The sequence below is a fragment of the Pteropus medius genome, unplaced genomic scaffold, assembly GCF_902729225.1.
Source record: "Pteropus medius unplaced genomic scaffold, Ma_sr-lr_union100, whole genome shotgun sequence".
NCBI lineage: Eukaryota > Metazoa > Chordata > Mammalia > Chiroptera > Pteropodidae > Pteropus > Pteropus medius.
Window position 1 is genome coordinate 8,985,682 of NW_024347790.1, and position 27,150 is coordinate 9,012,831.

Below are 27,150 nucleotides of genomic sequence, written 5' to 3' on the forward strand. Positions count from 1 at the left end.
AGACTCCTCCCACTTCGCCTGTTCAACATCAGTATAGATTTGCCTGTGTCAGTGAGAGCTGAAAAAACCCTTTAGGACTAGAACAAGAACTAGAGACAAAGGGAGAACATTGTGTAAAACAACATGCTGGATTAGTGCAACAGTTTGGCAGGAGAAAATTTTCACCGAAAGAGCCTATTAGAAGTCATACTTAACCAAGCGTTAGGGTGGCAAGAGAAAACAGAAGAAAATGTCAGATTGACTTTTACTGTGACATCTATAGTGACAAATAATATACCATATTTATAAAAATGGTGCCCATGAGCAGTTCAACGTATTTCATTTGCTGCTTTTAAACAGAACGCCTAGCTCAAGAATAAGAACTACTCAGACAGTCTACATCTTACTTTCTGCCATCACAGCAACCACATATTCAGTAGCATATATCTGTTTTACCTTGTGATGACTATTACATGGAAACTGTGAATTAAAAAGAAAAAAAAAAGAACAAAACAGTGGTTCGCATGCTTGTTTCCCTCATATTTCCATTCTGACAAGCATTACAACTCCATGCACTGCCAATGGCATTATAGTCACTGGAAGATAATTAAGATCAATCAGAAAAGGAAGATTACGTTTTTATTAGTAGAAAGGAAAAAAAAAAGAAGAAAAGGAAAAAAAATCATAGCGAATTGTTACTTATGATTAATTTGCTTTTTTATGTTATAAGAATTTAGCTTTTAACCTCTAGATCGACACTGCCCAGGCAAGGGTTACCTGATACATCTCCAGGGGGCACTCCTGTCCTTCCGATGTTGGTGAGTAAATGGTCTATGTTTGGCACTGGCTGGGAGTCCACTGTGTTCTCCTCCTGCACTGTTGTCTATGGTTAATAAACAAAGATCTCTTCATCATCTCTTCAAAGATACCTTCTTTAAAATGCAAACAACATTCGATAAAAGACATCAGAGTGGAGCACGTGGGCTTCATTTTTTTTTTTTTTTACCTTGTTTACATAGAGTTAACTAAAAAATGAGCATCATACTTGTATTTTCATTAGATCAGAAGCCGCGGAGCTATGGCCCTGCTTCCGGGTGCAAAGCGGACAAGAGCGTACAAAGGAGGAAGTTGACATTGTTGTAGCGTCAGGATCTCACGTCCCAAATGAAAATTATAGAGCACAAATGCTGATGGACAATACTTACAAGAGGCTCTTCAGCACCGTCTTCTGTGAAAAACCAGTCATGCTAAAATTTAAAATAAAAAAAGGTGAAAAGAGAAATTAAATACTCTCTTAAATGTATCTATATTTTGGAGGATAGTATAGAGAAAAAGGTAATTTTCTTAGAAAATTATAACCAAATTCAGTCCTACCAAATATCAGCTGCTCAAGAAAAAGAATTTAGGCACAGAAAAAGGAAGGAAGGAAGGAAGGAAGGAAGGAAGGAAGGAAGGAAGGAAGGAAGGAAGGAGAAGGAAGGAGAGATAGAGAGAGAGAGAGAAAGGAGAGAAAGAAAGAGAGAAAGGAAAAGAAAGGAAGGAAAAAGAATTTTCTTGACGAGATGTGAGGTGAAACCTGAACTTACATGCTGGATTAGTGTCTCTACAATCTTGTACTGGTCTGGCATGTGAGTGACCATGTGGGTCATATTATCTTCAGATGTTCTCACAAGAGTTGGGCCAAACACTATTGCTAGGTTTCTCGGTTCCATCTGAAACAAAAAATAATATTGGAAAGTGTCAGAATTTTTCTTAAGAACGGAGGCTTAAATTCCTATTGCATGTTTGACATCTTATTCCTAAAAGTCTCAATGAAAAAAAATTCAAAGAAGAATGGCTGACTGATGCGTGTAAAAAAAAAATAATGCTTCCATAAGCTAATCTGTATACAACTTCTTCTTCCTGATTTAATGACAATGTACATTGCTTAACTGGTATTCATTTTTCCAAGAAATCTTTGCTTGAAAGCAATTGATTTGGTTCAAAACTACTAGTTATTACCAGAGCTGGATTAATTGACAAAAAAATTAAAATCAAAGGGAAAAAACTCACAAAAGAATTGGAAAACCTTCTTCCCTCAAAAATGAAAAATGGAAAAAGTGCTTGAAAAGTACATAAAATTTTCCAAATTTGCCCCTGCAGTATATTAAAAATCCCTAAGATGTAAAAATCTATTGCCTGGAAATATTCCTTTTGACCAATTTTTACTTCAACCAAAACATCCAAAGCTCTTTGCTTATCTGTGTGCCAATCTGAACACCTCAAGATTACATTCTAATATTCATTCAAATAATATCTGTATTACTTGTTTAATTATATGATTACCAAAGGAGTGGATTTTTGTTTTCCTTTTTTATGTCTTATAGTGTATGGTGTAATATTTTGAGCTCAGGATTTGATTAAAGTGTTAAATAACTTTAACTAACCCTGAAAATATGTAAGGGAGCAAAACATGACCACAGAATTCTAAAGGCCACACTTTAAAAAAAATACTATATTATTTTATGAGAGGCATGTACATGCACACAAGCACGCACACACACCTTTTGCATATGGTACAAAGTGGAAAACCCACAATTCTCCTCCAATTCTGAAGCAATCATTATGCATCTAATATGTTAACTCTCATAATACATGCATTACTACACTGAGCTTACTACAGAGAAAAAGGACAGATTGTGATTGAATTAAGTATTGTCATAGAAAGCTGACTTAGTGGAAAGAAATATGACTCTAGAGAAGGTTTACTTAAACTGGGTACAAAAGACATATTTCTCAATTTCCCTCTAGAAGGTATATTCATCTATCTCATTGTTATACTCGTTCAGTTAAACGTGGTTCAAAAAACTGAAGTCCAGCATCTCAAAAGTCTTTTGTAAAATTTTTACTAGATTCTTGTCTCTGGTTTCATTTAAGTTTTTAGACGAATGATAGCATGAATTATTATTTACATATAGTAATATTTATCATGCGGGTAGACAGTTTTAGTTGGCTCCTGTATAAAACTAGTAACATAATTTATAGTTTATTTATTCAGTAATTACTTAAAACAAATTCTGTATTTTTTGAAAGACGTTCCACAAAGTGTAGTCAAATAAGTCTGGGGAATGAAATGCCTTATCCTGTATTCAAAGACTCAATTTTGGTGTGTCTGATGAATGTAATGTGGTGGTGTCAAAACAAACCAAAAAAAGGTCTTATCTGCTTAAAATAAGAAAATGTCTGTTATTTTTCATTCACTGCACACCATTTGGTACATTTTGACTGTTGCATTGTGCAAATGTTGCATACTCAAAATATTGATATAGAGTTGAAAAATAAAAGAAGTCAAATTTCTGGCTTTTTCGTTTTTCTTGCTGGATACATATAAAAGGAAATGTCTTTTAAAAATGGTGACAATTGATGTTTTGGGATCTTTTGCTTTTAAGGGTTGATCTTTAGAGGAACTAATCAGCCAATATAATGTATTTTAGAGCATTTCTTGAATTATAACCCTATTTTTAACTACTTGGCATGAAACAAAGCATATCTTTTCAAACAAAGTCACTGAAAGTATATCTCTTCTATATGCACTTCACTTACCTTATTTTTTTCTGAATTTTCTGCCACTGTCTTCAGATGAGCCGAAAGGAACTTAAGCGTTTCATAATGATGTTCGGGCAAATCATGAATCTGAAACATATTATTTTCATGACGGGTTTAGATGCTGAATTTTAGGTGTACCTTAAAAAATATAAAATAATACCTACTAGTCTTTTTAATGTTTTCAGACGATCTAGAGGATCTTCTTTACGATTGGCTTCAATGAAGTCGGCATATTTATCTGACAACGACAATCAGTACAATAAAACAAATTTATCTTAAATTGCTTAGTTGAGTTGTAATCTAGTTTTAAGATTCGATTTCAAACCACAATAAAAAAAATGTAGGTAAGACCCCAAATAATCTTTGAAATTTAAGTCTCTACAATTGCTATAGTTTTTAATGATCCTCCAAGCCTAATACTCAAATAAAATTCCCTAAAATGTGAATTCTCTGAGGATCCCATTCCTATGTTTATACTTGGTTCATTTTTCTCCCCCCGCCCCTAACATCTAGTACAGTGTCTTATATAGGTCAAATATTTGGCTTGACTGAAAAATGGTTTTCTACTCATTGTACTTACTGTATTAGGTCTGAAGACCTTTGACTGAGAACGACAATAATATATTTTTAATCTGACTGCAAACATGGATGTACTGGATAATATATATTTTACTGAGCCTAAACACTTTTTTATAAACTCTATTTTTCATTAATATTTATCAGGAAGGAAAAAAATCCAAATGACAAAAAATAGCATACAATTATACCTTATATATTACTAAGAACTAAACAAAATCTGTTGCCTTTGACAAAAAAATTTTCTCCTGCTTCAATTTCATATTCTATGTTTTCCAGCAATGCAATTTTAAACTGTTCCACCTGGCACCTTTCCTGGGAGTTAACTCACCATTTGTGAAGAGAGGTTCAGGGAGTTTTCTGAAGAAGGATTTTAGTAAACTGCTTATCACATTCAAATCTCGCCATTTCTAGGTGTGCAAAATAGAAATACGATAGTTTTGTAATCAATACCACCAAAGGAAAAAACGCAGATCAGTTATCCAAACGGAAATAAACAACTTACATCATCTTGTATATCAATATCAGCCATTCCCTTATTGAGTTCTTCCTGCATACTTGAGATGGCCGCATTATTTCCAGGAACTCTATAAATACCTGTATATTCAAGACCTCTTTCTTCAACTAATTTGCAACATATGTCAACTATTAATGGAATATACTGCAAAACAAGAAATAAACATTTTATTTAATACAGCACCGATGTTTATATTTAGTGAGCAGATGCATACCATAGCTAAAAGGTCCTTTTCATACAAAAGGCAATATGTAAAATTGCTGTTATTCGATATAGAGAAAATAAAGACAGCAGACACTGCAGAACTGGGAACCGATAAAACCAGCAAGAAGTATCTGAGGCAGTGGGAAGAGAACAAATAGGTGGAGACAGAAAGAGAAAGGACCACAGGAAGTTAATAGTCTAAGGAGGAAACAAGAGCAAGTAAGGACAGTGCGGGGACACTTCAGTCGAATAAAGGACATAAAGTCAAAAAAAGAAGAGAGTAACATCAATCAAATCATGATATGAATCCTAACGTGGGTGTTTTAAACACACACACACACACACGCGTGCGTGTGCACGTTCACACTTATTATTCTTTCTTAATCAGGTCCTCATTCTCATTCTCCTTTTAAGATGCTAAAAGCAAAAACACACATGATTTGAAAATAAATTCTTACTGACCATTTCAGATATACTCCTAAAGGCTGAATAATTATTCTATTTCAGAGTCAACATATTAGAAAAAAGCATTATATAGATAAAATTACTCTACACACCCTCACAGATCAGAAATGCTTAGGGAAACTAAAATCAGCTGTGATGAGGAAAATGTTCAGTAAACTGACGGACACTCTATGTGAACGGCTGCCTAAGCGAGTGCTCTAGGCCTAGGACCGAATTAACGACTCCAGTAATCCAGCCGGCTGGTGTCTCCTACCCGATTGGTATGAGCTGGTGGGCAATCATCCAGTCTGACCCCGAACGTTCCTGTGGCAGCAGGTTTTTTCTCAAATGGCTTTCTCATAATACTTGGAATACCTTTCCTCCATGTGCCTTTGTCTTTTGGGGGACTGGTGTCATCTTTTGATTAAATGACATAAGAAAGGAAATGGAAACAAGAGTTTAAATCACGACTTTAAAAATCCTTTATCAATATTTATATGAATCCTGTACTATAAATAATTTATCCTATATTTATCAAAAATATTGTATCACCTTCTCTTTCTAACGTAGCACTCCTTTTAACCTTCCATATAATTTAGAGGGTATTGATTATGCTTCTTCACCCTTTCACAACCTGTCTCATGATTTTCTTGACTATGGTCAAGAAAATAGAATCAATGTGACAACTTCGTAGTGAGATTTTTGCAACATAATTTATCTCAAAATGACAGTGCCCAGACCCTCTGCATTAATCAGATCTGTGGCATCTTTAGTGTGGATGTATGTGTTGTACTTTCCTTCACTTTGTCTTTATTACAAGAACTGGCACCTCAGACCCCACCTTATAGGAAAGGCCCCACTGGCCCAGGCCAGGCTCACGGTGGTCTTCGATGAGCAAAAATGGTACAGAAAAATACCTTTAAAAATCCCAATTTCAAATCATTTTATCGGTTCACTTTGTCTGAGAACAGCAACATCGGTACCTTTACTGAGAAGTCTCCTTTCTGAGTCTTCCTTCGGAGAGTGGGGACTTTGTGTCTTTGGCTCTGACTTAGTGCCAAGCAAAGTCTGCCGGATGCTGAGACTCTGGCGAGGCGTTTTTGGCAACTGTTCAGCTTTGCTGCTGAAAAGAAATGAACATTTCTTAACAATGACGTATTTTACAGCCCAATTAACTTAAAGGCATGGTGGGATTCTCACCTCATCAGACTGTTATATTCTTTTATCCTTCGACTAATTAGATCCCTGTTAGTAACTCCAGTGTCCTAAAGAATAAATAGAAGGTAAAATTCGAAAGTTAATGCTAAACAAAAATAGAAATCCCTACTTGTTTTGAGGCTCTCTATTGTCCTACTTCGCTTATCCAATACAGACACTATATACTTTACTATCAGTAGAATTGTTTTAAAACCTCTGTTGAACATCACCACCCATCATCACTGTGACAAACGTTCCAAGTGCCTCATTCATTGCTGAGTTTTCTGTTTATTTTCTGTACCCCTACAACAAGTGTTCAAACTTATTGATCTGTCATTTTAAATTAATAAATGGGAAACAGAGAGCCAGTTTTTTCTATTAATAATTCCAGAAAGAAAGATCAGCATTTCAAAATAATACAGTTGGATAAAAGATGGAAAAAATACTGCCAATAATCGTTAGTAATTATATTATAGGAGAAGTGAGATTAACAGTCAGTGTCAGAAGTGACAGATAATCAGAAGAGAAAAGCTCGAAACTGTGTTTTGTTTTGTTTTTAAAAACCTCAAAAGGTTAACTTTTATAATATGTTATATGTATGGTAAACCCAGAGTTACCATAAAGTGATTTTTTTCTATAATCAGTATATATTTCTACAATCAATTATACATTGACATGCGTCTTCAAAAAATTTTTCGACTCGTCTCATTTTGATTGTAATGAACGACACGATTTACAAAAAAACACAAGCTTTAAAGTCACAATTTTGAATTCAAATCTACTCTTTCTATTTACCAGTAGAGGGATCATGTTGTTCAGATCTAGAATAAGATTGTCTTGTTTAAATCCTAGCCCTGACACTTATCAGCTATGTGACCTTGGGGAATTACTTAACCTCTCTTTACGACACAGTTTCCTTGTTTGTAAAATGGTGATGAATAATTATAGGACACGTTCATATGGTTGCTGAGATTAATTCACTGTAAAATGCTTAAAGTAGTCTCTGCCATATGGTATAGGCTCAATGAATGATTACTTTCTTATCTATAAAACGGGGGAAAAATACCTGTGTCTTTACATTAAATGATAATGATGATGATAATGGCTGACATTAAGTAAATGTTTATTATCTAACAGACAGCTGCATTCTTAAGCATTATCCCATTCAATCTTTAAAACAGCCCTGTGTTTCACCAGTGAAGTCATCTAAAGGAATTTTAACAAGGACACCCTACCCTACCACTTAATAAAATGCCTAGAACACAGTGCTTCTAAACAGGAACTCCCCAGAAGTGATATTTAAAGCTGAAATCTACATCTAAACTCTTACTCTGTTTCTTTGCAAAACTTCAGGTTCGATGCTCTCTTTATAGTGGTGGTTATAGAACAGAGGTGGTGCTGATATGATCTGGCGTTAATCTTTTCTTTTCTTCTTCTTTTTCTTTTTAGGTGAGGCAACCCTTGGTTGACCTCACAGATTGCAAGGACCTTGTCAGCTTACAATCCTTTATTTTTTTTCTTTTTTACGCTTACAGCACCTGGTCTTCCTAGGTAGTCTCCCATCCAAGTACTAACCAGGCCCGACCCTGCTTAGCTTTCAATATCAGATGGGATCGGGCTTGTTCAAGGTGACATGGTTGTAGACTGGTGTTAATTTTTAACCACAACCAAGGTAGGATATAAACTATCAGAGAAAAAAGCACAGGCATTTTTCCTATGACATAAATTGTCATCATTTGAATTGAACATAATGGAAATGACTAAATTAGAGAAGATGATTTACGTAATCTTATAGTTAGTGTAGGTGTTTTTGCAGGAAAAGTAAGGAAAAAGAAAGTTGTGCGGTTTTTTTGGTCATAACGATGGGAACAAGAAACGAGAACAATGTGTAAGAAAAACTGTGTCAGAAAAAAGGTACTCGAATAGAAGCTAGAGTTAATCATTGCTAAATTTGCACTTTAAAATTATAGTTACCTATACTTACAAACTACCTTTACTGAAATTCTTGCTGTAATATCTTGATGGTTGTGAGCGAGAAACTAAGTCCCTAAACATTATTCCTCATTAAAAAGAAAATCTGGCTTATAACATGATTTCTAATAATGTAAGTTTCTTAGAAACCACTTATTATATTACAGGGGTTATATTATATTCTTGCTTACATAATTCCATTAACAAAAATCATATCAGTATCTCTTTGCATTTACATAGTAATTTATTTTGGGAAGCATCTTCACTACAACCTAAGCCACACAACAATCCTGTTTTGGAGATAAGGAGACAGATCTAGACTTATTTAGTCATAAGGTAAGGACCAGGACTAGCAACCCAGGTCTCCTGATCTGTGGTTCACTGCTTCCAAGAAGCTATGCAGAGTGCATGATAATCATTTTTTCTAGTTCAGTAAAAGTGGTTTTCCAATAAGCAAAAATAATATAAAATAGGTACAGCTGAGCTTTCCTTGTGACCAAATATTTTGAAGTGAAAATAGCATATTATAATTTTTTAAAATAATATATCAAAATCTTTCAGTCTTCTGGAAGAAAAGAAGAACAAGAAAACTGTTGTGAACATGTCCTGATTTCATCAACATCATTCTGAGCACGCACCTCCTCATTCAGGTTGCTACTCTCCTGGATGGCCTTGATCCATGCTAACATATCGTCTCTGTCTTCAGCCTGAAAGAGGCACTCACAGTCTGACGTGGTAAGTCGGAACACATTTTTCCTCTTGGTCTCACTGTACGAGATGTCTATTAAGCAAGCATTAACGCTGATGGGTTGTTCTTCTTCAGACGGAGTCATCTGCTCTCTTTTATCTTTGTACAAGTAAAGTGAATGGCCCCGAAGTACAACATACATCTGCTTCCACGGCCGAATGCTTCCACCAACTCTCTGGAAAACATGAGACGGTTCAGGAATGCTTAACACCTGGCTAAATCTCAGTGCCAGGGTAAACACACTGAGCAGCGCTGTTAACATGCATAAACGTACACCCGATGCAGCAAATGTCTGATTTACATCAATATAAACTTGTCAGGAGAGGAAGCACAAAAAATGTGGAGTGTAAACCAGGTTAGGCAATATATTCATACCAAAATCTAGGATGGTGCAATCTAAACTTTAATTTGGCTGGGAAAATAAAATCATCAAAGTAATTAAGGTAAAACAAGTATAGCTAAATATATATTTAAAAAAATGGTAAAGGAATAGAAAAAAAGAAAAAAAAATCAGCCAGAAAAATCTTTTGAGTTAAAGTCAGGCTTAAGAAAAGTCATAAATCATGCAAATGACAAACACTACATCAGAAGATCCCAAAGCAATTTGTACAAATGATGAATTAAGTTAATAAAACTGACCAACTGTACACAGTCAAGCAACAATAGCTATAGCCAAGGGCTGTGGCTACTGGTTTGTGAGTTTTCTTAAAAATTTAAAACTCTCTGACGATATTAAAATTTTCTCATAAGTAAGCAGCCTAAAATATTGTAGGAAATTTTATGGCGAAGTTTTCAATATATCGGAATCTTAATGAGGCACATAGTGACGTTGTGATATTCATTTATATAACTCAATATTTATAAAATAAAGTGAAACTATTGTATTATAATGGCAATTTAAAAGAATAAACAGGGAAAATTTAAATAAAATTTTTTAAATTACTAAAACGGAGAAATGTCACTCCCTAAAGAACTACTCTATGACAATCTATAGCTAATAAACTATTTAATAATAAAAGCGGAGTTTCTTCTAAAAATTCTTCGATTTCTCTTTCATATTACCAACATATAAGACAATATGTTCCATAGGTATTGGATAAAAAGAATGAAAAAAGTATAAAATTAAATCAATGGTTAGAAAATCTTTTTAAAATAATGATGTCTTTATTCTAGATAGTTGGCCATTTTATGTATATAGACTTCTGCTTTATTTTTAGGGCCTGCATTTCATTCACTCGCAGCAGCTCAGAAAACGCACTACCTTGCCCTTATCGGTGACAAGCGGTCGGAAGTGCAGCCACCCCTCCTTGGCAGCATCGCTGAAAACCTCTGACGAAGAGTCTTTTCTGGACCCAGAGTCTTCTGATGACTTTTGGCTGTCTGTGCTCTACAGAAAAGGCCAAGAAAACATAGTAAAATGTCAGCTTTTTCCTTCATAAATATCTGTGTGTTGAAACTGCACTGCTGAGAACAGTCTTTTATTTAATGTTCCAAGTGAAGGGCTATTTTTGAAAAATCCTAACTTTACCAATTACATTAGAAGAGTTTCTGGTTTTGTTAAAAAAATATGTGAATTGACTAACGTCATTTTTTAAAAAGTCTTCTGAAGGAATTTTTAATCATTAAAAAACAATAGAAATAGTGTAATTTTCCTGCTCAAGAGGTCACATTTTAGTGTGAAAAAAATAAAAAATAAAAGCCAGGGAAATGATAAGACTGTGATTAGTGCCATCTGAAGAATGAACAGTGACATGTAATAACGAATGACTGAGCAGCACCTGTAAATTGGTGGTGCTGAGGCAAAGCCTCTCTGAAGAAGGAACATTTAAGTTTAAATCTAGAAGAAAAATTTTTAAAAAAAGACAAGCAGGGAAGGCCAAGAAAAGAAAAGTTCAGGAAGAATGTATAGCTAATGAATATATATATTCAACATTTGCATTTTAAAGGTTAACTATTCAAGGTAAGAGAAAGAGCTAATTATGGATTGTTTAGGCCCTGGTAGGAAGTATGAAGAAAGCCATTAAATGGTGAATCAGAGGAGTGACATTATCTAATCGCACAGTTCAAAGGTCACTCTGCTTGCTACAGGGAAGTTGGATTCTAAAGGGACAACCGTGAAAAGTGTAACTGGAGGAATCCAGGTGAGTGACAATGACAGCTCGGACTAAAGTAACATAAGTGAATACAGGGAGGAATGTCTTAAAGATTCAGGAGGTAGAGATGACAGGACTTGATGGGGGAAGGGGCGGGGAGGGGTGGTGGTGGGGGGTGATAAAGGAGAAAGAAGGCTAATTCCTAGATTTATGGCTTGAACAACTGAGTGAATGGAAGTGGACTTAGTGAGATGGGGAAAACTGAAGGACAAACGGGTCTGATCAGGTCTTCCGGGCATGTAAACCTCATATTGCTTATTAAACGTCCAAATGAGATGTCATACAGGCAGCAGTCCACTGAGCTGCAGTGTAGGGAAGAGGTCAAGGTCAGCAATGTAAACTTAGGGAGACTTCTGTGCAAGATGATCAAAAAAATCAGGCTAGATAGAGAGGGGAGAGAGGCCAGAACCAGCTCTAGACATTCCGACGTTTTAAATATTAGGCAGAGAAACCAGCAGAAGAAAGTGTTTCAGGATGGGAGTGGGAAATCGTGTTGGATGCTGCTGGGAGGTCAAATAAGTTAAAAACTTAAGCAACCATTAGCTTCGGAACCTGAATATCACTGGTAGCCCTGGCACGAGCAGGGTCATGCTGATATGTGTGGGTTGAGAAAGAGGTGACGTGAGCAAGTAGAAACTATGGACCTCCCCCCCGCCAATTAAGTTGTGCTGTGAAAAGTGGAAATCAAGAGTAGTAAAAATGGAGGAAGTGTGGATTCAAGGAAAGTTTTCAGAATGTGCTTATACAACAGAATGCTGGTGAATGAGCCGCTGGAAAGAAAATGATCATGCAGAAGAGAGAGGGGTCTTGAGAAAGTGAGAAATAATGAAATTCAAAGAAGAAATGTGGGTGTTGGTTTTTAATAGGATAATGTTCCAAGTAAAAAGATATCTAAGGTAAGAGTAAAAAGGCAGAAAGTGTGGGTATAAGTGAAGGGATCTAATATTTTGGAGAAAGTAAAGTAAGGCAATTCCTGTCTAATAGCTTTTTACTTTTCCAATCAAGTACCAGGGAAGGGTAGATAAGAGAGGACAGGGGTAGATTTTAGGTGGGAGGGGAGTGGGAAGCCATAAAATAACAATTTTGAGGATAGAAAAACACACACACAACAGAATACAGAAGGAGTGCTGGGCAGTTTGATTTTTGGCAATAAACTTATAAAATGAGAAATCCCAGCAAAATGTATGTACAGTATTATACACTTGATGAATATGTGTAGAAATTAGAAAAGAACACTTTATATATAATATTTTCCAAATGCACTTGAAACTTACAGAATAAAAGGTTATAACATTTATGAAATGTCTCTAATGGATAAGAGATAATTCTCTATGAAGAGCTAAAGTAAATTAAGGTAAATAAAAATATTTGTCATTTGCTGATATTTTAAAAATATTGAATACCAACCTTGATTCCCTTCAGGCTAGATATGTGCTTAAAGGACCTGTTGGAAAGAAGTACATACATATTTTCAATGGTGCATAAAATACCTCAAAGATGTAAGAATAATCTGAATATTACGACTGACCTTTCATTAAGAGTTGACATTTCATCATTACATGTTAATTGTTCACTGCTCAATATAAGTGAGAAAAACAACTAATTTTATAAGTACTTTAACTTTTGATTCAATGATAGCTTTCTTAGTTAATCAGATACATCAAAAACAGTTTTTACATAAAGTATGATATTTTCTTATTCTTTTTTTAGATCAACGAAAAGCTACTCAGGCTAAACACTGGGCTTTCCATTACCAGTTAACCATAGTTGCAACGATCTGTGGAGGATTCCCACAGAGTCAATGACGGATAAGTAGCTGCCATCAACAATCAGACACAGAGAGAAGAGCACGTCTATATTCATTCTGCTTGTAGACACTCTGACCTGTCAACATGGCAGAAAGAATACTGCCAGCGCTAGTCATGGCCGACCACTCTGCCCCTCCAACCACATTCTGGATGGTTTCAATAAGTACAACTGAAAAAGCTTAGGGCTTCAAAAGACAGGTTCGCATTAGTTATTAAAATTGTTTAACTTTAGGGAACCAAGTTGCTTTTTGTTGTCGTTTTTTAATACCAAATTCATTGAAGGAACTTGGGATTTTAAGATGTGACTGAAGATGACACTGTCCTCTCCTCTCAGAAATGACCCCAAACAACAAGGTAACTAGAAACAAATATACAAACTCAACCTCCAACTCTGAACTACAATATATGAAGAAAGGTGGTTAAATGCTGGGAATTAAAAATGTGTACAGAAAGGGAAGACACCACTGATTGCATATCTCCAACAAAACTGCAGTGCGCTGTTCTCTGAGAGATCAAACCAACCTTTCCTGGTTTGGAACAATGAGAAATAAGGTGCTTTTGCTGGTGACAGGAGCCTCGTTCATTACCATGGATATCAGGGGAGGGAGGTGAGAACGAAGGAGGAAACGTACAGTCTTGCCATCTTTCTTAGAAGCAGTGTGTAAAGTGAAGTGGACTCTGAAATATGGCAATTACTGATATCATTCAGTGAGGGAGAAGTAAATGTGAAAAGAGCTCACAAGTCCTATCCAGCATTGTTAGAAAAATTCCTGTTAGCCTAGACCTCTGCCTTGGCCACACCTCATGCAAACTTCCCTCAAATAGGCGATCTAGAAAGAACTAGTTTTATTGGAATATAAATAATCACCACATGGAAGCTGCAGAGAATCTATACAAAAATAACATAATAAAAAAGAAACAAATTGTTTTTTGACAAAAGGTTTAACATCATAAAGATGTCAATATTTCCTAAATTAATCTATAAATTAAACATTGTATCAATGAAAATATCCATGAGAACTTAAGAACTAGAAGGTTGATTTTAAAGTTCAAATAGTAAAATAAACAGAAATAGCTTGAATTTGAGAAAGACAAACTAATGAAGGAGTTTTTATTATAGGCCTACCATATAATAAAAACATTATAAAACCACTATAATTAACAGAATCTGGTGTAAACAGACAAACTGAACAGAATACAGTCTAAAAATAAAACTAAATACATATAACAATTTAGTAATATAATAAACATAAAATATCAGCTGGAAAGTATAATATTCAATAGATACTTTGGGGACAACTGAGAGACACTATAAAATATAAAGTTGGCTCTTTACTTCACTAGTTAGAATAAAATTAATCCCAGGTGAATCAAAGTTGTAAATATACAAAAAAAGAATAGGAAAAACATACAAATTTGAAAAGTAAACATGAAAGAATTTTGTTATAATTCTGGAGAGAAAGGCTTTTTCAGTATGACTCAAAATCCGAAGGCCATAAAAAAATTCCTAAATTTGACCGCAAAAAGAAAAATGTTTAATATTTTTGCATGGTTAAAAAAAATTAGGAAAACCAAATGATAAATATTGACTTGGGGAAAGACTTGCAATACTGATCTCAGAAAAGAGTGGGTTTCCTTTATAAAAAGAACCCCAGAAGCCAAGAGAAAAACTAGTAGGAAAATGGGCAAGAAATGAAAAAGTACTTCACAGAAAAATATAAATATCTCTTAAATACATATGAAATGATGTTCAATTAATAATAAGAAAATTTCAAATTAAAACTACAATAAGATACCATTAGATTTACAAAGTAATCAAAAATTGAGTAACATGCTGTGCTGGTGAGAAGAGCAGCAGACTTTTGTACACTGTTGGTGGGATGTGATTTGGGATAATCTTTATGAAGAGCAACTGACGATGGATATTAAAATACACACATACCCTTTGATGTAACAATCCTTTATCCAAACATACTCACTCACTCGCTAAATGAACTATGTAGAAATATAATCAATGAAGTACTGTTTGTGGTAGCGTAAGATTCGATCAATCTCAATGTCTATTAATAGAATACAGAACACTGGTTAAACCTAACATGGTACAACTATTCAATGGAAAATTAAATGATCATGAAAAAGTATGAGTCAAGAATATATGTACTGAATGATCTCCAAGATCAGTGTGTACAGTATCTATCATTTGTTTATAAAAGTAATCAGAATATACATAAGCGTATGTAAATTCCGTATGTGGTTTTATGCTTAGAATAACTCTGAAAATATACAAAAGAAAACAGTAACATAGTTATCTCTAAAAGTAGGACTGGGTGGCTAGAGGCCTAGAGTAGGAGTGATTACTTAATATATATTTTTGTATTATGTTTGTATATTACTGATTTTTAGGTATTAATTTAAAAATTAAATTAATATTTACCAAGTAATAACTTTGATTTTACTTGCATTTCTAATGTTACGAAGTTAGAAAATATAAAAGATGTCATTAAATTCAATATTTATATGTGAAAGTCATACTAAACACCTATAAATAAATACTTAAAATACCCTGAGACTTACAATTTTGCATCTTCTCTGTAATCATCCAGGCCCTCATCATACGATTTTGATCTTTCTGTCTTTGCGTTGGGCTGCGCATCCAGGCTGGGAGGTCCAACTGATTCTGGAATTAAAATCCAACAGTGAGACATTTGCAAGTAGTTTCCAGATTCTTTTAGTGGTGAAAAGATCACAGTTTGTCAGTGTTCTAAACAGAAATCGAAGAACAAGAGATGATTTACACATTCGCTCCCTGAAACCAACGTACCCTGGTCGTGAGAGAGCTGACGTCGAATTATAGGAGCGGAAGTTGTGAGGCTGGGAGGGACTGTTGCTATAGAGGGTGCTTGAGAGGTAGAGGCTGAGATGACAGCAGAAGCGGGGATGTGCGAAATGTCGTGATCGATGCTTGGGCTAGTGGGTTCATCTATTAGATAAAATAAAGATAAATATTGAAATGGTGAAGGACCTAATTGCTATTAATAATAACGATAATAGAACAAATGATCACTAATCAGTAAAACAACCAGATAAAAATTTTAACACTTAACCACTAAAATACCAATAGAAAACGTATTTGGCCTGTTAAAAATCTACTTACACAGTTATCACTCTACTAATTCCATATAATTCTGAGACTATGGCATGAGAAATAAATGAGTTGCTTCTTTTCCTTCTACCAACCAATACCTTTGCTAACTGATAATCAAGATAACAAAGTTAATAAGTATTCAGAACCGAAATCTACAAAAGTGGAAAAATCACACATTACCCTAAAATAATTATTTTCCATATGTTAAATGTATTGCACATTATCATTTCAGGCAGCTTAGCAAGGTGACTGGCTGAGGCTTAACTTTCGAAGTAGCAATTCCTAAAATCTTACCTTCCCTCCACACCCACGCTCAAGTTACGTCTTCAATTTTTGTAGAAAAATAAGAAAGTATAGTCTATATATAGCTGCCTGAAGTTACACATTATCAAGGCCACTGCTATGGATGGGATGCTTGTGCCCCGCCCATTTCATATGTTGAAACCAAATCCCTAATGTGATGGTGTCTGTGATGAGAGAGGTGATTAGGTGATCTGGCTCCAACCTCATGAATGGGATTAGTGCCCCTAAAAAGGAGACCCCAGAAAGCTCCCTCGCTCCTTCCACCATGTGAAGACACAATGTCTATGAACCAAGAAGCGGGTCCTTCCTTACCAGACACTGAACCCGCTAGGGCCGTGATCTTGGGTTTCCCAGTCCCTAGAACTGTGACAAATAGGTTCTGATGTTTGAGCCACCCAATCTACTTTTGTTATAGTGGCCCAAATAGACTGAGACAGTTGCTGCTGGTTTATTTGGTACTTTAACACTAACCAGAAAAACGAGTCTCTTCCCCAGGTAGATGCAGACCCTCAGAGGAAAAAAAATCTCCATTTGCTCCTTCTACCCTTATGAAAATATAAATATTTTAGGTGTTATAAATTTTAAGCTTCTCAAAAGCCTGCCTGTTCACTAGCTGTCATGGGCAGAAATGTGTATGTGAACGCGTATGCATGCATAATAACAATAACATTAACAGTGCTTACTAGGCACTAGTGCCATCCTAAATACATATATTACTTCATTTATTTCTTATGAAATTCTATGAAGTAAATACTACCTTAGAGATTTTTTCTATAGAAATACATACTATTTTAAAAAAACAAGAAGGCAACTTGCGTACAGCTACCAAGCCATAGAGATGGAATTAGAACCCACAGTCTGATACCAGAGTTCCCACTCTATAATTATAAATTGTATTTGTTATCCAAATTGGTGAATAGCTCTGTTCAAAATTATTACCCTTGTAAAAATATCAGTGGTTTAAATTCTAATATGTTAGGCCAAGAAAATGTAAGTTAATAGGATGTCAGAATTATAATCCTTAAATTTAAATGCCCCAAGCCTTAAAAAATCATAATGAAACTTTTTAAAGAAAACAACATAATGATGAGACTGGATTTTGATTCCTTGATTTAAAAGGTCAAATATTTTAATTTCAATCAAATTCTAAGATGGGCTTCATCAGCATTTTAATCAAGACAACTAGTAATATTACAAAACTGTAACAATCCATTTTATGGCTAAAATCAGTAAATCCTGACTATTTTAAGCTTATTTTCTCTTTTTACAATTTTTTTTTAAAAGTAGTTCTTTACAGTTTAGCAAAAGAAAACATTTTGAAAATTTCTGTATAAGTCAATTTCACTAAATCCATGACATCTTAATATCACGTAGGTAAAAATGCAATCATTCTTTTCCCAAAAGCAAGGCGATAACTGATGTTTTTAAAAAATAATTAAAGATAAAATTTAATTTTACTAAAGGTTGTAGTATTCTTTAAAACTGCCATTACTATTTAAATTACCACAGTTAACAAAGTTGACACATATGTACAAAGTAAGTTGGTCTATAGAACCTGCTGGTCCACAATTCTGATTTGGACTAGTGAGTACTGATATGAACGGGAAAATATCAGATTCTTTAGGAATTATCTGGCTTACATAGTATTAATTGTTTAAAGAGATTTCTGTAGTGAAAAAATTCACTGGACTGGTTCAGATGAGATCTACTGCATAAATCTGCATAGATAAAAAATTTAGAAAGGCATTTCAAAAAAATTAGATGATGCTTCTATAAAACAATGTTTCTCAAAGCAACATGCCAAAGAATGTCTACGAGATGCTGTGAAAAAACATTCAAGAGAATCAATTCTATGTTTTATGAAGTAATTTAAAAGTTCCTTATATTTATTTATGTAAAATCAACATCATGGAATGAAATTCAAATGTTGCATGGGTTAAGCATTAAAGAAAATTTCGAAAGCAATTATTTTTATGACTGGACTTTCTGGAGGTATGCATTCAGTCTCTTCTCACTTACTTCATTTTGGAGGAAATTTCAAAACACACTGGATATGAAATAATCTCTGCTTCAGGTATATGTGCGCAAAAATTTGGGCTGGAAGGCTACACATCCACCTGTTCTAGAGAGTGAAGGTGAATGGAGCCTAGGAGGTGGGAGACTAGACTGCCTTATACACGTCAGCGCTGTTCGCATTTAGAACATATTTACTACTATGTTACAGAGAGAAAAGGAAATGCTGAATACTTTTATTTTTTTATTTTTATTTACTTATTTTCTTTTACGCCTACAGCACCTGGTCTTCCTAGGTGGTCTCCCGTCCAAGTACTAACCAGGCCCGATCCTGCTTAACTTCTGAAATCAGACAGCATCAGGCTTGTTCAGGGTAGCATGGCCGTAGACCGAATATACTTTTAAAATACACAACATTACATTGCCTCATACTTATAGATTATACTAATAAATCCAATTCTTTATTCTCTGTGAACATTTGAAAAATTTTCTGTTTTAATTATTACCAAAGTGTGAATAATGTAAAAACAAGACTAATTCAAGCTTACCTCATTTTCCAACATAAGAAAATAAACAATAGTTGTCCAAAGAGAAAACAAAAAAAATTTCCATTTTCATGTATAAGTATATTCAAAAATCAATGTGCTGTCAGATTTTCAACAAATTTTTAAATTTTTAATAATCTAACTTAAATATTCTGACAGGGAAAATATCTGATCATCTTTGTCCTAGGCATGTCACATACTAAATTAAGGTATCAATTAATGCATGCAAAACACATATTATGAACTATTAGGTTTGTTATTATCAAGTGCATAATCATTCATGGTAAAATGAATTACATAAACAAAGAATTAACTTAAGAAATATGAGGCCTTAATTTACTTGGTTCACTAAAGGCCCCAAAGCTCTCTGCAATAAAGAAAAGGTGAAGGAGGACATAAAGTTGTTATATATTAAAATTCAGGTGAGCACTACCTCTAAACCTGTAAAAATACATATATATATACCTAAGCGGTAACAAATTTGTTTTATTTTTGGAAAATAGTGTTTTCCAAAGGTAGAAAAATAAGAGTTCTCATGGATAATATATATGCCATCATTCACTTTGAAATTTTCCAAATGGAGAATACTACAAGGTATTATATTTAAACTGATTATTCATATCTGAATAAGAAAGTTTTACTACTGTTATTTCTTATCAATTAATATTCTACAAGAACATCTAAAAGATTTCACAAATCAAGAAAAATGCAGACATGTACAAAATCAAGGACGTATATTGTGAAATTTTGTGTGTAACTGTTATTTTTCAAGCAACAAGCATGAAAAAAGAACGAAAGCCCTAATATACACTTATTTATAAGACTTCTCATAAATAAGAACTACTAAAATCACAACAGAAAAAGAGAAAAGCACATATAAAGACAATTCATAGAATACAAAAGCCTACTAAAAATGTGGAAAAAGCCTTGTGAAAACCTGACTACATTAAGGAAATAACCAAATAAAAGCAAGTCAAATAGTGATAACATAGCTATTTTTCATCTAATAAACTGGCAAATATTTTCACCTCATGAAGTTCTTATTCTATTTGTTCCTCTTCATATTATGCAAGGTGACCACAGAGAATAGATGCTGTTTAGCTGCCCACCCATCTCTGCCTCTGAGGTTCAGTAGAATTCACTGGAGTGGCTCAACTTCCTGAGGAGGAGCGTAAGCTCTCGCCTGCCCCAGCACAGGGCCCTATTCCTGTGTCCACAGTGACTGTCCAAGGGACACAATCCAGTCAGGACCAATTATAGTACCTTCATCAGATTTGATATATGGACACTGAGAAAATAATGGTCTTTCTTTTCCCTTCCTTGAGACACACAAACTATAAAAATCAATAAACTGCGAGTTGCCGGTGGCCATCTTTTCCACCATGTGGAGAAAAAGTATCTGAGAATAAAGAAAGCGAAACAGAGGAGACACAGTCCGGATGCCCAGGTCTACCCTGGAACTTCTTCATAGTGATCGGACATCCTTTTTCAGCATGAGCTTATCTGAAGGGAGTTTCTATCAGCTGGAAACAAGAGGATTCTGCCTGGTAGGAAAGCAGGGTACAGTGTGTTCCCCTTTCACAAACAAGCATCAGTCTTCACAAGGCCCAAAGTCTAATGCGGCAGGTTAGAGCAGAGAGCAAAGAAGGGAAAGCCTTCTAAAATGAGCTGGGTTATGAGGAATTTTTCTCACAGTTCACATAATTACTCAAAAAGAACACGCCGTCGATGTGGTTTATAATTAGAGCTGAAAATAATTTTATAGAACTCAGAGAAATTATTAGAACTTTGATGTAGACTGTGGCAGAATAATCAGCTCCTTGACATAATTTTGCTTTTTATTTCACCTCTGCTAGGAAGAGGTAACCCCTACTCCCTCTCCAAAATTACAGCATAATAATTTAAGGACTGTCCACATTCTGATAGTCGATGATGGACTAAACTACACATCGCATGGAGAGGAGTAAATTTAAGTTGGAAGAAATGGTGACTAATGTAAAAATAAATACGTATTTCCAAAATACATACATATATATACATACAGTTTGGTAGTTTTTTTTTTATTATTATTAAAAATGTGGCTTGAATAAATTGTTTCTTTTCCAAGTCCTACAAGAAGGGACATTCACTGCAAATGACCTAAAAAGTCAATCTATACCTCAAGCAAAATACATGTTTAAAAGTCTTGGAGATTCTTCCTTGTCCTTAAGGAAAAGGGGAATAAATACTGGTAATGGATTTTGTTTTTGGTCTTAAAAGGAAATTCAATGGGACAAATATGCTTTCCTTTTATTTGTTTTCTGAGATAAACTCAGTTTAAATCAAGGAAGATTAACAAGTAATTAACCTTCGGTAATACCACAGGGTTTTTGTTTTTGTTTTTTTGTTTTTATCTAATTTAAACCCAACGAAATAAAGTTATCCCAAAAAATGAACTCCCAAGGCAAATTTTACTTAACCCCATTAATACCAATCACTGAACGTCAGGTCAAGAAAAGTTTTGAGGTTGATAAAAATGACACGCTCAAGAAATGCCACTTACATTAATTAAAAAGGCAAGGTTAGAAAGAATGTTTAAAAAATAAGCCACTAGCATATTAACACGCCCTTCTAATCTTTGATCATCAAGTGACAGACCTCTGCAGGCTCACTGAAACTTTTACACTAATAATAAAGCTCTTAAAATTGCATCCTGTTAACTTTTACATAAACTGGTAAAGGGGTGCCATCACCATGTTCGAATAGCCCCATTATAATAATTCAACTCATCATCATAATTGGAATTCACGTTTTTAATTAAGAACAAGCACCTTCAATAGCCAGCTTGATAAACACTCATTTAAATTAACATTTGACTTTTCAAAAGCCATTCTGAGATTTGATTGTCTTAATTAACCAAAAAATTCAATGCTATTATCTTCCTACTAGATGATTAAAAAAAAAAAAAAGTTAGGAAGGGGGGAGAATTTTGCATACTTTATTCATACTTACCAGAACCATATGGCAGTTGGCGCAGAAGTAAAGGGAGAGCAGTTGTAAGAGGAACTGCTGTATAGGAGGAATTTGAAAGGCAGATGATGAAATAGGAGCAAAGCCAGGAACGTGCGTGATATCATGGTCAGTACTGGGGCTAGCCAACTCTTCCACAAGGTAGGATGCGCCATATTAGCAAAGCAGTGCTCTAAACTTAAAGGTCAAGCGTAACTGTTATTTTTAGATTTGTCACAGATAATGGGTTACAATTACTTTGGTGAATTTCTGCAGTCCCATAGATTAGAGAAGTTAACTTAAGATTTCATGGTTTTCTGTCTATGTGAGGGAGCATGCATGTGTGAAAAATGACCCAGCTTGCCAGCTGACAAATGCTGGAAATATTTATTTCAAGAAACCTAACATTTACTTTAAAAGAATTTGAAAAACGTTAAGCACCAATTTCACCAATCTATCTTTAAAAATGATTAATTTTCACACATAAAATAAGCTAGTAGGAGTAGGGAAGACTGAGCAGATCGAGAGGGTGGATCCTGTATTGTCTGACTTTTTAAAGAGCCACATAGTTTCTGGACATTAAATTCATTATTTATAAAATAAAGAAGGTGGATTATAAGGAGGGTCAATTCTCATTCAAGAGGCTGACAATAATAAATCCACTAAAGGGGTAAAATCATCTGTTTATTTTATTTTGTATAAAATACTTCCAGGTTTTTCTATACCAGGGATTTGTTAGGGGGCTTTCCAGGTTTTTCTACACCAGGGATTTGTTTTAGGGGGCTTTCAAGGTTTGGATCTATTTTTAAAACGGACAGATCGAGCTGAGAGTGTAATTACTGTTGGACCTATTTTCAACATGAAAGGAATGGCTGAAAATCTAGAAAGTCTAGGTTAGAGAAATAATTCTATAGTTTTTACACATGCAAAGTTTAAAAAATATTATTTCTCTAAATAAATATGCATAGTATTCTATAAGGTGTGCTGTTACATACGAATTTGAAATATTTTAGGATAAAAGCTGATGCTACTATCAAAAGACAAACTAGCATCTAAATTTATTCTGTAGTGAACAGTTTAGTTAACCTTGGAACAATAAATTTATTTAGTGAAAAGATGCCAATTCAAACTTGGGGAATCTAAGAATGGTGAATATTAAATTCAGAAAGATTTTTTTTAGGCTAAGATTTAAAAGAGTAAAAAGTCGGGATTTAAATTTTAGCACATTTTGAGGACATTGAAAAATGAGCATGAAATTTAGAGCCAGCAGATAATTAAGTCTGTTAGTTACCCACTGAGAAACCTGAGCAAACTACTTAACCTTCCTTATCCATAAAGCGGGTTATTTATTCCTGACCTAAATTACCCATCAGGTTGTCATAAGGACTGGTACATGAAATGTTTGGTAGGTTATAAAGTACTATAGAAGTTTTTTTTTTTTAATTATATTTAAATTTATCTCACATTATCACTCAAATAATAGAGTAAAAATCTCTAAGCTTAAGAACCTGTAGAGTCAGGTTCTTAAGGGAGAAAGCTGATACATAAAAAAGGTCGTAAGATGATAGAGTATAATTTTTCTCTTTCTAGATGATTTGCTTTGTAGAAACACACAGTACATGTCAGTAGAAAAGAGGGGCTGGAGTGCTCGCTGCATCCTTTTAGAATATCACTGTCGGCACTGGACACTAGCGCTCCCAAGAGGTGCAGATGGGTATAGGGTGACAGTCACCCATTCCCAGCCCTTCTGGGTAAATTACTGATAACTAAATTAACCTGTATAGACACTGTAATCTGGTTATATCTTATAAGCTTTAAAACTTCTAACTTGGTTTAAAATGGCAGTGCCAATAAGGCTGCGCCAATCTAACTCAATTTCAGTTAGGCTAACACTAAGCACATATTGGCCAACTCTGTGTGAGAAGAACAAAGAGTATTAGAAATAAGGCAAAAGAGAAGGGAAAATGAATTTGAGATGAGCTCTTGGTATGAGTAATACAGCCACAGTTTTTTTATATTAACAGTTATGAGCAGTATAAACTAAAGAAATGTACAAAGTCAGGACTGTAGAATACATCTTAATACCTGCTATTAATGTCAAATTACTTATGAACTCATTACTCATCTTGTGTTTTGTGTTCATTTGTAACAGAAGTTGAAATTTATTTTCAGGACTTACTGGGAAGCTTTATAGAGTATATAGGGAAGGCGGTAAATAAAATATTGTAAATGACTGATAATCCTAATTTAAAAACAAATAAAATGGTTTATTTTCTTCATTTTTCTAAATCTTTGAGACAGGAAAAATTAGATGTTAAGTGTGTAACAAAATGTTGGAAAATTTCCTTGCTGTGAGACATATCATTAGCTCTTATTATAGGTAACTAAATAAATGAATTGGCTCCATTCTCTAATATTTTGGGAATAAAGCCAAGGCACTTAATTGTTATTATTTTTTTCATTAGTATATAATGTTTTTGAAAAACAAAAATTATTCAAATCACAGAATATGAGATTCTGAGTGTGACAATACAAAAGCGAACCTTAATTTCTTTCTTTTCTCCTTTTAATTCAAGGTTCTTAAGAGTGTAGAATACAGATCGATATCCCCCAAAGTGTGTTTTATGGTATACTAAAGTGAGATAGTCTTAAGTAAAAGGATTCATGGTCAAACATTTCTGAGAAAAACTGTATTACATCCTGCTTGGAAAATTCATGATATATCGTAGTAACGCATTAATGATTCTTAGAGTCTTATGGTAAAGTCAAACAAAATTTGTTTTAACTATTTAAACTCAATATATTTATTTATTTGATCACTGATCATTTTTTCCCCTTAATCAAATGGAATTAGTATTCCTGGAAAATACTTTAGGAAACACCGCAAATAGTCTCTTTTATTCCATTTCAATGCTGGTATCTATCCCCACTAAAATATATATATTTAAAATACCTAGATTGGAAAGAGAAGCACCTATGGGTAAGATAAAACTTTAAAGCTCAATAATAAAAGGATTCCAATACTAAATTCTGGAACTTATACTTAACGAAATGCTGAAAGTTCCTTTATTGACTGGTTATTTATATATTTAACAACAAAATCCCTAGAGGAGACTAATAAATATTTTTTGGACTTCAAGGTTATAGTAGAGAATTTTTAGTTCACCAAAAAACTAAAAGCTTTTCACAGTAAAAAGGTGAATCGTACATTAGGCAAAATAAAGTATACTTTTCATATTATACTCTAAAAATTAGGTAACTACTAAAACTATTTTTTTTCCCCATGCCTTTATTTCAAACAGCATTCAATTTTATAAGAGCCATGAAAATGCTGCAAAAACCTTGGCGACATTGGTGTTCCTGAACCTCAGGGTCTAGAAATTTTTAAGAATTCTAATATCCACGGACAATATTCACATACAGAAACACAATGAAATAAACTCTGTGTTCCTATTTCAGTTCGTTATTCTACCCTATTCCACTGGTGCTATAAAACTAACACACCACAGTAATCTTATGCTATATATTAAGGCTATAGGAGGCACATATAAACGTTTCTATGCTGGGTGACTTTCAAAAGTCATGATTCATAAAATGAAAGATAGTCACTAGGAATTGTGAAGGAGACTATTAAGTACCTAAAGTAAAATCTGATCGGAACTGATCAGTGAGCATTTTTTATTTTTAAGGAATAAAAATGATTTTAATCATTTTTCAAAATCTGTGTATATACAAAAATCTATAGTTTTATAGTCTATATTTTAGCCAAAGTTCTCTCTTTAATAACATAATTGACTTTTTGACTTATTCCTGTATTTAGAAGTAGGAAGAAATATTAAGTTATAAGTAGCACATTTACTATTACTCCAATATAATCTGATTATATTATTCTTATTAAGTAGAAAGAAAATATGATGCCATTATTCTGATAAGATCTCACGGGCCTATGAAATATAGCTATAGACTGTTAGGCTTTTTAGGTTTTAAAAAATCATAAAACAATCATTACTCCTTAGTTACTTTCTATAAAATGTCTAGAAGATGTATAAGGTTCATCTACGGTAAAGTTCTATTATTCTCTGAGCTTGGCCTTAAGGGTACAGATGTGAATATAAGTACAATTTAGGCTGAGATCCCTCACAATGTGTACAACTTGAATATATTATAGTTATAAAAAATATATCACATAGAACTTTTTTTAAAGCTGAGAGTCCAATAGCTCGACAGCTTTAAAAAGGTTTCTCTAGAAGAGAAAAACTGAAATATTATTCAAAGAGAAGCATATTTTAGTGTATAATTATGGAGAACTCTTCATGGACCTATGGGGTAAGAAAGAGAGTAAGAGTTTGGCCTTGGCCTCAAACCAAGGCCTCTATGTCACACGACTCCAGGGAGCGCTCTTCACAATGCACTCTGTGTAAATGGTGCCCTCTGGAGTTGTGCTCTGTGATGTGGCTGAATCAAGGAAGCCTAAGTCCCTGCCCCCACTGCTAACTATGTGACTTTAGGGAAGTTATTTAACCTCTCTAGAGCTTAAGGTTCTCCTTTATTAAGATAATACTAAGGACATATATGATAATCCTGTTAGCAGGTTAGGTTTTAGAGTTACATAGTAATTATGGAAAGGATTTTTTTTTTGATCTTGCTATACATTTAACCATACCTCAAAATTATCATCAACCTATTATTTCAACAAATATTTATGGAGTGCCTTCTACATACCAGGCAGTGTTCTAGGCATTAAGGACACAGACGTGAACAAAAGATCTAAAATCTTGGCTCTCAGGTAGCTTATGTTTTAGCTCTGCAGAGAAACATGTAATAAACAAAAAATACAAGACATGTCAAGTGGAAACAAGTGATATGACGATAAAGCAGCCTAAGGGGATAGACGACGTCAGGTGCTATGTGTGTGTGTGGGGAGGGGGGGCTGGTTTTAGATAAGCTGCGTCAGGAAAGCCTGCTTTGACAAAG

At 34.2% G+C, this 27,150-nt stretch overlaps 1 protein-coding gene and 2 pseudogenes across 4 annotated transcripts in view; all 3 read right to left on the reverse strand.

The window, feature by feature from the left end:
- ARHGAP21 (Rho GTPase activating protein 21) overlaps positions 1 to 27,150 on the reverse strand; it is a 120,069-nt gene that overhangs the window by 6,686 nt on the left and 86,233 nt on the right. For 3 of the 4 annotated variants that reach the window (XM_039877571.1, XM_039877569.1, XM_039877573.1), the window contains 15 exons: positions 16,004 to 16,162; positions 15,757 to 15,859; positions 12,782 to 12,818; positions 10,483 to 10,608; positions 9,112 to 9,396; positions 6,506 to 6,570; positions 6,289 to 6,428; positions 5,580 to 5,722; positions 4,646 to 4,801; positions 4,472 to 4,550; positions 3,729 to 3,802; positions 3,562 to 3,651; positions 1,566 to 1,691; positions 1,185 to 1,226; positions 757 to 862 (listed from right to left, as the gene is read on the reverse strand). In XM_039877571.1, coding sequence (XP_039733505.1) covers positions 757 to 862; positions 1,185 to 1,226; positions 1,566 to 1,691; positions 3,562 to 3,651; positions 3,729 to 3,802; positions 4,472 to 4,550; positions 4,646 to 4,801; positions 5,580 to 5,722; positions 6,289 to 6,428; positions 6,506 to 6,570; positions 9,112 to 9,396; positions 10,483 to 10,608; positions 12,782 to 12,818; positions 15,757 to 15,859; positions 16,004 to 16,162 — 1,731 coding nt within the window. The remainder of the gene's footprint in view (positions 1 to 756; positions 863 to 1,184; positions 1,227 to 1,565; positions 1,692 to 3,561; positions 3,652 to 3,728; positions 3,803 to 4,471; positions 4,551 to 4,645; positions 4,802 to 5,579; positions 5,723 to 6,288; positions 6,429 to 6,505; positions 6,571 to 9,111; positions 9,397 to 10,482; positions 10,609 to 12,781; positions 12,819 to 15,756; positions 15,860 to 16,003; positions 16,163 to 27,150) is intronic. The other variant, XM_039877572.1, reaches the window with a different exon arrangement.
- LOC120614725 (uncharacterized) lies at positions 8,029 to 8,147 on the reverse strand (annotated as a pseudogene).
- On the reverse strand, positions 18,915 to 19,033 carry LOC120614721 (uncharacterized; annotated as a pseudogene).